Consider the following 13642-nt stretch of genomic DNA (forward strand, 5'->3'; position numbering starts at 1 on the left):
GTCTTATTATTTTTGAGGTGCAGCAGACAGCAAGCGTGGTCACCTCATGGCTGCTACTGTGTTGCAATATTTTCAGGGGAGGGCTTATTTTAGCGCATGTGCTCAAAAGCCCAATTGGGCTTATTATCCGGGGAGGTCTAATTTTGGGGGAAATATGATATTGTACAATAAGAATGATCATTAGGATGTTAGAGGATTGTTATTTTCCTGTTTTTCATCTACCATATCTGCTACATAAGCGAGCTCTGAAATTCCACATAGTTCCTCTAGATGTCTCTACTAGATTATATTTGTCAACATTACTTATTTTAAAAAAATAACTAAAATGTTTCAATGGATAAATTTGGATGCAAGATTAAAAATGAAATTAAAAAATTTAAAATACTAAAAATCATGTGAAATAGACAAATTTGACTTTTCTTGTCCAAGATTTTGCCAAATTCAGGCAGAAAGACGAAACAGGTTTTTTTGGGGTGTGTGTGCAAAAAGACAGGTATCTCATATGGTAGAATCAGAGGACCAAAGCTCACAAGATGTAAATATTAAAGAAAGCACATGAACATCAGTAAAATATCTACTGTGTAGACCACTTTTCTGACATCCCTTATGTGATTACTAGCCATGCTGGATAGATTTATAGGAATTGAGGCTCAAAAAGCGGGACATAACTTTGCCCTCTTAAAAGAAGGAATATAACACAGCAGTTAATTTAAAGACTTGGCTTTCTGCAGCATGTCAAGAGTCTATTTAACAAAAGTGAGGTGGGGAAGGGGGGGTATTTTAAGAGATGAAATGAGTGTCTGACTCATGAAATTGGTGCCTTGCAAGGGCCGCCTCCATCTTTTTTTAGACAAGCCAATATAAATAGGTTACATTTTGGCCCCATCATTTCAAAAATATGTCTATATATGTGTATGGTGTAGGTATATATTTATGTATGTATATGGCGTGTGTATATGCGTGTTATGTATGTGTTTCGGTAGATACATACTTTCTCTTGAGAGGAGGCAACAGAATTTCATTTTTAAGTTGGGCCAGTGTGCTGGCAGTAAAAAAATGACAATAAAATTATTTATTTTATACTGGTTGACTACATGCCACTCTCCACTCACACATTCCGTCCTGTAGTATAAATGTAGCATTGCCTGTCCTATATTCTGCAAGTAAGTTTATAAATCTTATTTTCAAAGTTGCTGAATCAATAGAAGCAACAATATCACCAGTCTGCATTAGTTCCTGATGTCATAAAGGGGACTGTAAATTGACATATTGGAATAACAAAGACTTAGATTATGTTCTCACAACAGATACTGTACTATAGATTAGATGCAGTAAATTAACACAGAATCCTGGATTCACACAATAGCTAATCCACTCTGGCTGAGTTTACCCAAATGACTCAGCCTAGTCTTAATGTGACTATAAACTGAGTATGAAATAAGCAAAAGATAAAATAGTAGAGTCAGAGAAGGTTTTTTGGTAGAGGCTCAACAGCAACCAAAAACTGGCTACACAGAACGTGTGAATATTTCACCCTTTTGCCGCACTGGGATTGTGTGACACAGAATATTTTCTTTCTAGTGGCCCACTTATGAACATTTCCATATCAGCCATTCAGAGTAACTTCCAATGCCATCTAACCTTCATTGTGCCAAACTATTGTTTTCTCTAACTTCAATAATCGGCTGAATAATGCTATCAAGATGCTCCTGCCAGCATCTAACTGGGAACTTAAAACTTGGAACATATGCAGCAAAGACAAAAGCTGCAGTATATATACAGAATAGAAGTTTACCCCAATTTAAGAATGGTTTCCATACTGTATATAACATCACACAGCAGGGTATGCAAGCATATTACTTACAGTGAGACTTGTAAGAGAATTTAAATGCTCGCAATAGTGTAAAACAGCAGATTTTTTTTTTTAAAAAAACACTCAATTGTTCTTTCTCCTTTTTCTTTTTGGTATTTAATTCTTGGCAAATCTGTACTTCTTATCTATTTTGCTCTTTTATTAACTATAGATAGCGCACACATACATAGGTAAAGGTAAAGGTTTCCCTTGCAATATGTGCTAGTCATTCCTGACTCTAGGGGGCAGTGCTTTGTTTCAAAGCCAAAGAGCCAGCATTGTCCGGAGACGTCTCTGTGGTCATGTGGTCATGTGGCCGGTATGACTAAATACCGAAGGCGCATGGAATGCTGTTACCTTCCCACCAAAGGTGGTTCCTATTTTTCTACTTGCATTTTCACATGCTTTCGAAGTGCTAGGTTGGCAGAAGCTGGGACAAGTAACAGGAGCGCACTCCGTTATGCGGCGCTAGGGATTCAAACCTCCAAACTGCTGACCTTTCTGATCAACAAGTTCAGCATCTTAGCCACTGAGCCCTTACACACATACATAGATGCATACAAAATTAGTAATTACATATTGAAGTAATCAATTACGGTTTGCTTGATCCAGTTTCCTACATTGGCCACACAAAATTGGACCACAAGCTGGGTTTGTATAACTTGCTAATCTACTTTATAAGGCACTGGAGAGCATCTACTACTCTTTTTGCAACAGTCTTACTAACTGACAGGCATTTCCCACCTTCTGTTATTTAAAGCTCTTGGGCTGTCCTACACAACCATTATTTTCTCTCAGCAATTCAGGAAATCGTGTCTTACTCACCCCATCTCTATCCCAACTCAGCCTGACAATTTTCAGAAAATCACATTCAAAGGCATGGTTAATTTCCCTTACTCCCCCATCCCCTTCACCGCTCCAAGGGCAAAACACCGGCTCTTTAATATTAGGACCTTAAAATCCTTCCCCGGATTCTTCAGCAGCTCTATTTGGGAAGGAAAGCCTCTCGGACGCGGAAGACCCGGGTAGTGGGCCGTCCCCGTTCATCTGAGTACGGTTTTGTCCCGCCAAACTTAACGAGGTCAAGGACTGCAGAAATCGCAAAGACTCCAAATACTCCCCCCCTTTCTTGAAGAAGAGGAGGAGGGGGAACAGGCCATGGTTGTGGAAGGGGGTCGCGGAAAGGCGGTCCGCGCAGGAAGACCCGGGGCGGGCTCACCCCGCTCTGACGCGGGGGAGCAGCTCAGCGGAACGCGTGCTGGGGCGGAGCTGCAGGAACTGGAAGGTGTCCCGGCGGAGAGGGGCGGGGCCGGCCAGAGAGGCCGGAGGTGTTGGCTGCCGTCCGACTTAGCAGGTGAAGCGTCGCTCCCAAAGTCTTAAGGGCTCGGCTGGCTGAGTCGCTCCCTTTGCCCCTCCGACCACGCCGGAGCGCTCATTTCGCCTGCTGGCCGGTTGCAGTTGGAGCCATTTCCTCTGCCCCGAGATAGCCCGGCCAGTGGGGGCGTCCCACGTTTGGCGGAGGAACCGGCGGAGAAGCATCCTTCGGGCTTTCTCTTCCTCCGAAGTCCCGTATAAAAAAGCACCGATTGGGCGGAACTGGCTCGGCTTCTTCCTCGGAAGTTCTCCTTCTGCCGTGAGGCTTCGAGAAAGTTTAGCCCCTTCCAGGCTGGCCGGTTTCTTTTTTCTTTTCCTTGCCTGCGGATAAGTCGCTTCTTTTTTCCGTTGGCTTCTCTTGGATACGTCGATGGTGAGACTCTCGGAGCTCAACTTTGGGCGCTGCCATGGCCTTCGCGAATTTCCGACGCATCTTGCGCCTCTCTAACTTTGAGAAGCGGCGATCCAAAGAATACGAGCACGTGCGCCGGGATTTGGATCCCAACGACGTGTGGGAGATCGTGGGAGAGCTGGGCGACGGCGCCTTCGGCAAGGTGTACAAGGTGAGCAGGAGGATGGAGACGGGATATTTGGGGGGTGAGTTGTCGGAGAAGCGGGGGACCCGAAGGAAGGGGAGGAATCCCTAAGTGGAGAAAGTGAGAGAGGTTGGTCTGCTCAGTTGTAAGATAGAAAAACTTATTCAGGTACCTAACCTAAAAGAAAATTCTGGAGTGCAAGTTAAGCAGGATGGACTTAAGGTGCCAAATCAACAGAACTTCTGATCAGTCCCAGCAGTTCAATCATAGAGAAGTGTGTGTTGCCTTTCACTGGATGTGTTAGAAATGGACAGCTTTTATTTATCATACATAAATGTTGTCTTTTATGTAATATTCTGTAACATTTTATATAAAACTATATGAATGTTTTAAATGAATTAAATTTAGGGGTTCTCATGATAGTTTAGGAAATGCCCCATTCCATATCATATTATAATTATAGTTTTTTAATTTAATTATTCAATTTGCCGTTGCCACTTGTCAAGCCACTCAAGACAGAGGAAGTTGCTCCAAGCCATAACAAGCCACTGAGCAATAAACCATGGTCTATAAATTACAGTGGCTGAGTACAATGCAGTGTGTGTAAATGAAGTAAACCACATTATGGGTTAGTGTAATATATCAGCCAAATCGGTAATTTTATAATGAATTTCCCTAAGAGTTACAGATGATTTTTTATACTTTGTAAAAGTGATATTAGACTGTGGGAGAATGTCTAAATTTGCACTTTTCCCACACTTGTAGTAAGATTGATTTGGTATAATAACTGGGGATTGGAGATTTTGCATTCTCTTTCTGGATGGCTCTGTACTTTGTTTATTCAATGACATGTGAAATTATGTCTTCTAAATTATAAATATGTGGTATAATCTCAAATTAAGGAGGCTGTCCAGATCTGGAAGAGCCTTTCAGTTCAATGTTTTGTTCTCTGTATTCATAGTTAACTGTCTCCCCTTTTGTATTAGATTCGTTTTGCAACATAGGCCTCAAAATAAGTTTCAGCCCCATATATCTAATCAAGCGACATCAAAGTTTGTTCCCTTTTGTTGCATCACTCTAGCCACTATAAATCAATTATGAGGATTGGTCAAAGTTGCAGCTCAAAAAATATCTGGAGAATCACACGTGGCCCATCCCAAAAGTATGAAATAGAAACTTCTGTTTTAAAAGATGGTCAATGGAAGAGAGAAAAGTTAACCGGTGTTTTTCTTTTTCTCTCTCTCTGTTCTGATTGTCTTCATTTGTTGGATTTAACATTATCTTATCTTCTATTTTTATTATATAAATGTTTTGGGATATTCCAATGCAACTGTGCAAATCCAATTAATAATTATGGATAGAAACTGCCAAGAAAATGGCAACACTCATTGTCCAAGGGAAGATGCTTGCAAGACCAGCTCCTACGTTGAGTGGTCCTCTCGTTGTCTGGGGAATGCATCTACTGTATCAGAATTAGTCATACTGCTGGGAATTCCTAAGGATAGAGAATGCTCTAATAAATTGATAAACAGGTGAACTGATCCACAGATGCAGCTAGGCATCACTTCTCATGGGCTGTAATCTCCATTTTGGTCATGCTGCCTGGGTGATAATTGGAGAAACAAACTAAGGGACATAAAAATAAGGCTCAAGAAGGCTCTTTAACAGTTTAGTAATGAAAAGAAGTAGTTTGGATTTCTGAACTTATTGTGCCCAACACAAAATAAGTGGCTGCACTGTGGAAATAATATGGTTTGGAAATGCTCAGTTTTTCTAGGTCTCTTTGGAAAATTATAACAGAGAATCAGGCATGATTTCTGAATAGATACTATATTATACTGACATCAAATTCTTAAACAATAGGCATAGGAAAAGTCTTGAAAACAGCTGAATGCAGTAATCTCTGCAGGAAAACAGCTGAATGCAGTAATCTCTAAATATTCTTCTCCAATATATCTGCTCAGAATATTTGAGATGGATGCTGTCTGAACTCATGATTGATATATGTTCTAGCTACATTATAAGAATTATTCACATGGCCACTAGAAGTGCAAATGAATGACTTGAGAAGGTTCATTAGCTTCCATCCTCCCATCAAGGATGCAGATCAGAAGTTTGATAAATTATAAGCTGCTGCTAAATAAAAGCATTACACATGTTTGAATAGTGGAGGCAAAAAAAAAAGAAAGTCATCCAATGCCTGAAATGATGGTACAACTATTTGGAAGTATTGTAAACTGTAGTAGGCATAACTGGCGTAATTATCAATAGATGGGTTTGTTGAAAAGGATAATTTCATTTGTATAGATAAAGCTGCTTGCTCTGCTTATGAAAAACAGCAAGGAGCTTTATTATATAAATTGTATATATATTTTATAGCATCTAACTATAAAAGAGATAACACAATAGTGGACAATGAGAAATCTAAGACGTTTTAATGTTTTTTGAGGCCTTTTATAACTTCTTATATTCTCTTTCAATGGACGTGCACTGAAATTTGGAGAGTTGTTACTTGCAGCTTTTTCAAGTCCAGTCAAGATCACTTTTTGGATAATTCAAGGATAAGTACATATGTAGTATGTCAAGCGTTGTAGGCTATACTAGGTGCCTTATGATGTTAATAGTCAGATCTGATCTCATTATTCCTTGAATTATCTGATACAAATGGCATCTTTGTCTTTGGTGATAGAACAGATAGATAGAATAGGAGAAACATGGAGAATCTAATTTATTCTAGAAAGGATACAATAAGTTCTGGACTACTGCGGAACTTGTCCATTGCACTGGATGATAAAAGAGCTTTGAAGCAGAAACCTGATCAATAGTTGACTGGGGAGGAGAGAGAAGTCATATCCACAGCCATTCAGGGATGGGCTGCAGGAGGTTCGCAGGGGTTTGGGAGAACCTCTAGCTAAGATTTTGTGCAGTTTCGGAGAACCCCCAAATCTCACTCTTGGCCCACCCCACTCCTCCCCTCCCAGGAGTCTCCACACAGCCTGTTTTGGATGCAGGTAAATGCAGGGCACAAATGGAGGCTTGAGGAGGGCAAAAAATGGGCCTACCAGAAGTTTGGGAAGGCCGGAAACAGACCTGGAGCCTGGGGAGGCCATTTTCGCCCTCCAGGAGGCTTGAAAAAAGCCCGGGGAAGGCAAAAACACTCCCACCCACCCTGCCATGGTGCAGGAGGTCAACTAGGCCATACTCACCCAGCAACCGGGCAACCCCTTGCCATTCATTTCCAGGGTACCTAGCGGCTCAAAGCTCTCTTCCTTCTCCTGTTTTTAACATATACATGAAACCAGATCATCGGTTGTTCAGAAGCATTAGTATGCCGATGATATTCGAGTGTATATTTCAATACTGGGCTGGGTAGGTGAAGCTCTCTTTGTGCTGACCCAATGTCTGGAGGCTCTGCAGATGCAAAGGACAGAACATACTGTTACTTCAACTCAATCCTAACAAGACTGAATGGCTGTGCCTATTTGTCCCTCCCCACCCCGCAGGGTCAGGGACATTTCCATTATTGGTCTTGGATGGGGTTATACTTCCCATTCCATACTGGTGCATAGCTTGGATGTCCTTCTTGACTTGCAGCTATTGCAGCTATGGTTGGGAGGCCCTTTGCAAAGGTTGATTTTGTGTAGCAGTTGTGCCCCTTCCTTGACCAGGAGGCCCTTCAGACAGTTGTTAAGGCCCTGGTTACTTTTGATGGTTACAATGTGCTCAGCATGGGAATGCCTTTGAAGAGCATCTAGAAGCTGCAACAGCAAAAGCAGTAACAAGTGCTTTTTGGTATGTGTGATTGTTGCTATGTGAAGTGCATTGATGATCAGTTGGGTTCAGTATAAGCTGTCCGTCATTACCTTCATGGTATTTGAGAGTCTGCCTTTCTCCAACTGTTTTTATCGGTAGGTATGTTCCAGCAGAATGAGATCCCCTCTATTAAATATGGTCATCTTACAGATAACCACTGCCCTCTGGACAAGTTCCCACCACAGGGATAGACAATGTCCTCTCTCCTGGGGTTCCAAAAAAGCTCTTAAGATCTGGCTTTGGTTTCAAGTCTGAGATTGATGTATTTGTGTGGAACTTGGACTGGCTTGTTATTGCACTGGTGGCTGCCTGTGTGGTATTATGTTTTTAACCTTTTTACTATGTTTTTTTTTTTGTATTTGTAAGCTGCCTGGAGTGGGTAGCTATAATAAATTTTAAACAATTGTAATCTTAGAAAATCATTCTGTTAACATGTAGGGGGAGGGAAATCATGCCGCCTTTTCCATTGCACTGGGAGGCTTCAGAACTTGATGGCTGAAATAATGGAAATTTGCTTGCTCTTATCATCACCCTGCCCTCTTTTGTGGGTGGGGGGTTTCCAAGCATGCATTGAAAATAATTGTTGGTCTACTACCATCTATTTCAGCCTTCTTGATATGCTGAAGTTAAAATTCCATGGTGGGAGGCTGGGGGGGGGGGCGGTGCAGTGAGAAGCACTGGCCTAGTTAATAGGGCCTCAATGCAGTAGATTTAAATTGAAGAAGTTGGACTACATACATTGACTTTCTGAAAACAATATTATCCTTTCTAGAAAAATAAAGAATGATATAATGGCCCTAGAAATTGTAACTCAACTATCTTACAAAGAGAGCTTCCAGCTTCATTCTTCTTCTCATATCTGGCTATTAAGAGGAAACTTGTCCAAAGAAACACACCTCTTCTTTCACAAATAGATTCTGCCAAGACAAGTACACAATAAGTGCTTATTATTAAATAGGAAATGAGCAGAATTTGATAGTAAAGAATGTTCATTGTAAAATGCCATTTAATTAAAGTTTCTTCTTTCAAGGGATCAGATCTTATCAAGATGCATGCTAATGTAATCCTTTTCAAAAGACTCTTTAAAAATGGAGTTTTATTTCTTGACTAGAAGTGGTCAATTCTTGGTATTGTACAAAATCCCTTGGAGGCCTGATCCAATTTCCTTTCCACCTATCTGATAAGGAGGAAACATGCCTTTGTTTTCCTACCACTATTTGGTTCTTGCTATTAATATCAGTGGGAGACAACTGATTTTGAAGAGAGTGACTAGGAATAAGACACCAAGGGGTTAGAGCAGGGGTGTCAAACTCAAGGCCCGTGGGCCAGATCGGGGTACTTAGATCTGGTTGGTGAAGCTGCCTTTGGAAACAGCAAAGGACCAGCCTGCAGTCCTTCTACCAGCGAAAATGGGCTCCCTAGCACCACCTTTAGCTCCCTCGGCCTCCTGAAACTCTTTGCCAGTGAAAACAGAGTTTTGGAACCAGTTTTCACTGGCAGAGTGCTCAGGATGCCACAGAGTGACAAGAGTGATGTAGATCTGGCCATGCCTACCCTGGCCAAACCCTCCTGAGGTCAAACACAAACCTGATGCGGTCTTCAATGAAATTGAGTTTGACACCCCTGGTTTAGAGCATTGATCTGTTTTCTGGAACTTAGTTATCATGTAGGCAATAATCACATTGTAGTTGAAATATCAGGAAAGAGGAAAATTTATCATAAGGATTATAAAAGACATGATTATTATGTCCTGAAATATAGTCAGTTAAATTTTTTCAGTTTACTTTTGTTAATTCAGTCCAAAATCAGCTCAAAATTCTGTGATGGCACAGTCTTCCAAGGAATAAATATTTCATAGTTCTGTACATCTCACTTTGGTAGGCAGGACTGCAAGACATATTGTGTTGGTGTCTAAGACTTTCAGAATACTTAGATGCCTATAACATCGTTTTAAACAGTCTTTGTTACTATAAAACAGTATTTAAAATATAAAGTTTGTACTGCCTATCAGATTTTTTTTATTTCTTTCTTTGCAGTCCGTTGGCTGGCATTCTATCAAACGTACACACAAAATTGTATTGCTGTATTACTTTCCCCATAGACAGAATTGTCACTCGTGTACTATCCTTTTGTGCCACCAGTTATTATTGAGAGATCCTTTTTGCTGTAGTGGTTAAGATGTCAAGTTAGAAACCAAGAGGCTGTGAGTGCTTGTTCTGCTTTAGGCAGAAAGCAGCTGGGGAACCTTGTGCCAGTCGCAATCTTAGCCCTAAGAAGCAGGCAATAGCAAACCACTTCTGAAATCTTGCCAGGAAAACTGCAGGGAAATGTCCAGGCAGTTGTCAGGAATCAAAAACTAACTTGAAGGTGCAAAAAGACAATTAGGCAATATAAAACCTGCCTCTATTACAGTGCTGATATCTTTTATAATAATAATAGTTGGATGACTCTAGAACAGTGATGGCTAACCTTTCTGTCCCATGCACGTACATGCCCACACCCATAATGCAATGCACATGCGACACCCACGTGCTCCCCTACCCGCCCATGCATGCACGTGTGACACCTTGGTGGCCGTTTTGGGCCTTGCAGGCCTCCCTGCAGCCTCTTGGGACAAAAAATGGTGGGGGGTACTCCCCCCACCCTCTATGCATGTGTGTGCACTTTTTGCATGCCCCCTGCCCCCTGTGCATGCCCCCTGCCCCCTGTACATGCACAGCAGAGACCCAAAAATCAGCTGACTGGTGGGAGGCACACGCACATGCGCAGTGGAGCTTAGCTGGGGCGACAGCTTGCATGCCCACAGAAAGGACTCAGCATGCCACCTGTGGCACGTGTGCCATAGGTTCAACATCACAGCTCTAGAAGATACTTTAAAACACTTTTGGGGATCTTTACTTGGGTTAGCTGGCTTTGATGTTGGTTTTTAAACCATTGGTTTGTAGTTTGAAATAACCTGGAAGAGTATCTCTTCCCCGATTATTGAAAGCATCAATTTGGAGTCAGGTTTTTCTTTATAATTAAACAAAATGTTTTGACTCTATTGTTCTTTTCAGTTTCCTGTCACCCATTCTACATTAGTGATTCCTATTGGTAGGGGAAAAGTGTCCAACAAAGCTCAAGATAAATTGAATACTTGACATATTAGATTACAATTGTCAAAATTTGCCACCAGCACTCCTAGCAATCATACTGATTAGAAATTCTGAGAGTTTCTTGGCATTTGTAGAATATACTGAATTGGCAGAGGCTGCCGCAAGAAAAAATGGTGCTATTAATAGCTGCCCATATTTTCCCCTTCTCCCCCCAATAAATAAATGTTCTGAAACATAAAGAAGATGGGCAAAACTTTTTAGTCTTCTGTTGGTGGAACCATGTGAACAGGCAAGGGAAAGATGGATTATGAAGGTTAAATTCAGCAATTATTTTTTTTAAAAAAATACTCTTGGCCAAGCTATTCAGAATGCTTGAGTAGCTTGTTCATCTCCTTCCAAGGAACAGATGCTCGGATTAAAATCTCCAAATAAAATTGACCACTTGTGTAAACTGCAGGACAATCTGTTAAACTGTAACAAAGTTGAGAACAAGTAGCAGAAGAAAACCGATACAAGGATCGCACAATTATGTTGTATTGCCATCAGAGTTTGATTCTGAGCCAGGTTTAAACTCCTGCAGTATTTCAAACATTTTGAATGTGAATGTCTCTCGTGAAAGTATTGTCTCAGAGGGAGAATAATTGTGCACCATCTGTGTCTCTGGTGAATTGCTCAGTTCTGGAGCGCAGTGATATCAGTGAGGACACCAACGCCCTTGATAATCTGACTGTGGCAGAATAGGGGACAGGATGTGTTTTCGACACAGTGATCTGTGTGTCTTTCGGTTCCTCCAATAAACAATGTACTGAAGTAACTTCCTGCTGATTATTTTCCCTTTTTATTCTTTTTTTGGTCCCGTATACGTGGTTGAGAGGCGTTTTAAAACTCTGTTCTGCTCAATTTTAGACATCCTTTAACTTCCAATTTCAGATGGCTGTTGTCTTGCTGTAATTTAAACTTATTTGTATTTGCCATCTGCATCTGGCACTCAACACAGAAATATCCTTGTGGAGAGTTGATATGCTAACCCAAATATTTCATAATTCTACTTTTTGAGAAGCTCCAGATGCTTTTCCTGTAAGGAGACTGCAGCTTTTCCTTTCTCTTCTTTGAACCTCCCATTCTCTGAGATCAGCATCTTGGCTGTGGTGTCACTTTATGCTTGAGAAAATAAAGTATATTCAGGCCATGTTTCCTGGAATTAACAGAATAGGAATTTGATTGCTTCAAAATAGAACAGTTATAATTCAGAATTCTTCATCAAAAAATGAAGATTTTTTTTTCCTTTTGCTGGATTATTTGAATGGACTAAGAAGAATATTATTGGAAATGTCAGAAGTAACAGAAGCATGACAGACTATACATTTCAGTATTTCATTAATGGAACTGGGCATAATTGCAACAAGGAAGATATAAATTCCAGAAAGTTTAACTAGATTCTTAGGAAGTGTTAATAATTGTTATAGTCATCTCTCCCCCACTTTTTTTTTAACTATGCTATCAACAGAGGGAGAGGGAATGCCTTTAAGTCTTCACCACCACCCTCCCAGAAATGTAAATACACACATATTTTCTTTGCAGTTCCTGGGGAAAAGATTGCTAACATCCAGATATATCCTGTGTTCTATTTAGCATAACATGGGTTTAATTCTGAGCATCTTGTTTTTGCAGGGCTGGGGAAAGAAAACATTTTGCTAAACCATGTTTTCTTTAATTATACTCCTGGATATTTTCTGGCTCTGAACAATAAAGGAAAGGCAACATGTTTACATATCAGAAGTGTAGATAATATACAATTGAGGGAAGTTTGCTGGCAATTTGATCTAGATAATGAAGCAAGTTGCAGCTGTCCTACTAGAACTCTCCTCAAGACTATAACATCAAAGTACGCTGCTGGAACCATGAAATTGCTGCCTTTATGACTGACCGTCCATATATGACGGGGGAGTCAAAAACAGTCCTGGAAAAAGGCAGTGGCTAATAGTTTTCATAAGACTGCCGAAAATGCAGATTGGGTTTAGTTTCTACAACTCAAATTGGTTCTTAAAGGGAGGTTGCCTGTGACTGTTTCTAGGAATCATACCTAGTCTGCCTGGTCTCTGCACTAATTCATTAATCTTCTGGGCCAATGAACATATTTGGAACTTTGAGGACATGGAAATTCTCATAAAATTGCTACCAGGAGGGCATATTCATTCACAAGATGACAGTCATGATGAGCATTGCCAGTCACTGCTATTTATGTGTTGCCCCAATAATCCAGGATCATCACTACCATCCCTCCTACTCCCTAGGTAGTCCTACTACCCAATTTTAAATAGATGAAGTCTTCAGATTGACTCCCGGTGACTTCACAAATTTATCAGGCTAGCATGACGATTGGATGGAGCTCAAATGGCTTGCAAGAACATGCACAATAAACAAATGAATCCATTCTGTGCTGGGAGTAACTGTATTTTGGTAGGTTGTGCTAATCTACATACGTGTGGTGCAGTGCTATTTTGTTACAGCTTTCCTAGGCTGTTCATCTTCAGACTGAGAGTTAGTGTGCTACTTTTAAGATGCTGGACTAGGGCTGGGGAATCCAAGTTGAAATCCACCTTCAACCATGGAATTTCAGCTTTAGGCTAGTTACTGTCTGCCAGCCCAGTCTGCCTTGATCTACTGTGGCTGGGTGAATCACATGACATTTAGCAATAGCAATAGCAGTTAGACTTATATACCGCTTCATAGGGCTTTCAGCCCTCTCTAAGCCGTTTACAGAGTCAGCATATTGCCCCCACAGTCTGGGTCCTCATTTCACCCACCTCGGAAGGATGGAAGGCTGAGTCAACCTTGAGCCGGTGAGATTTGAACCGCCGAACTGCAGATAGCAGTCAGCTGAAGTGGCCTGCAGTACTGCACGCTAACCACTGCGCCACCTCGGCTTCAATGGAAGCCACCTTGAGTTCGAAAGAAAAGCAAGTTATTAA

The 13642-nt window shown here is 41.1% G+C and overlaps 1 protein-coding gene across 1 annotated transcript in view; it reads left to right on the top strand.

Annotated features, from left to right (window-relative positions):
- The first annotated feature begins 2683 nt into the window (after positions 1-2683).
- Positions 2684-13642, top strand: part of STK10 (serine/threonine kinase 10) — a 97044-nt gene continuing 86085 nt past the window's right edge. The window contains exon 1 of the mRNA XM_032209331.1: positions 2684-3789. Within this exon, the coding sequence (XP_032065222.1) occupies positions 3634-3789 (156 nt within the window). The 5' untranslated portion in view covers positions 2684-3633. The remainder of the gene's footprint in view (positions 3790-13642) is intronic.

Source organism: Thamnophis elegans, chromosome 2 (assembly GCF_009769535.1).
Source record: "Thamnophis elegans isolate rThaEle1 chromosome 2, rThaEle1.pri, whole genome shotgun sequence".
Taxonomy (NCBI): Eukaryota; Metazoa; Chordata; class Lepidosauria; order Squamata; family Colubridae; genus Thamnophis; species Thamnophis elegans.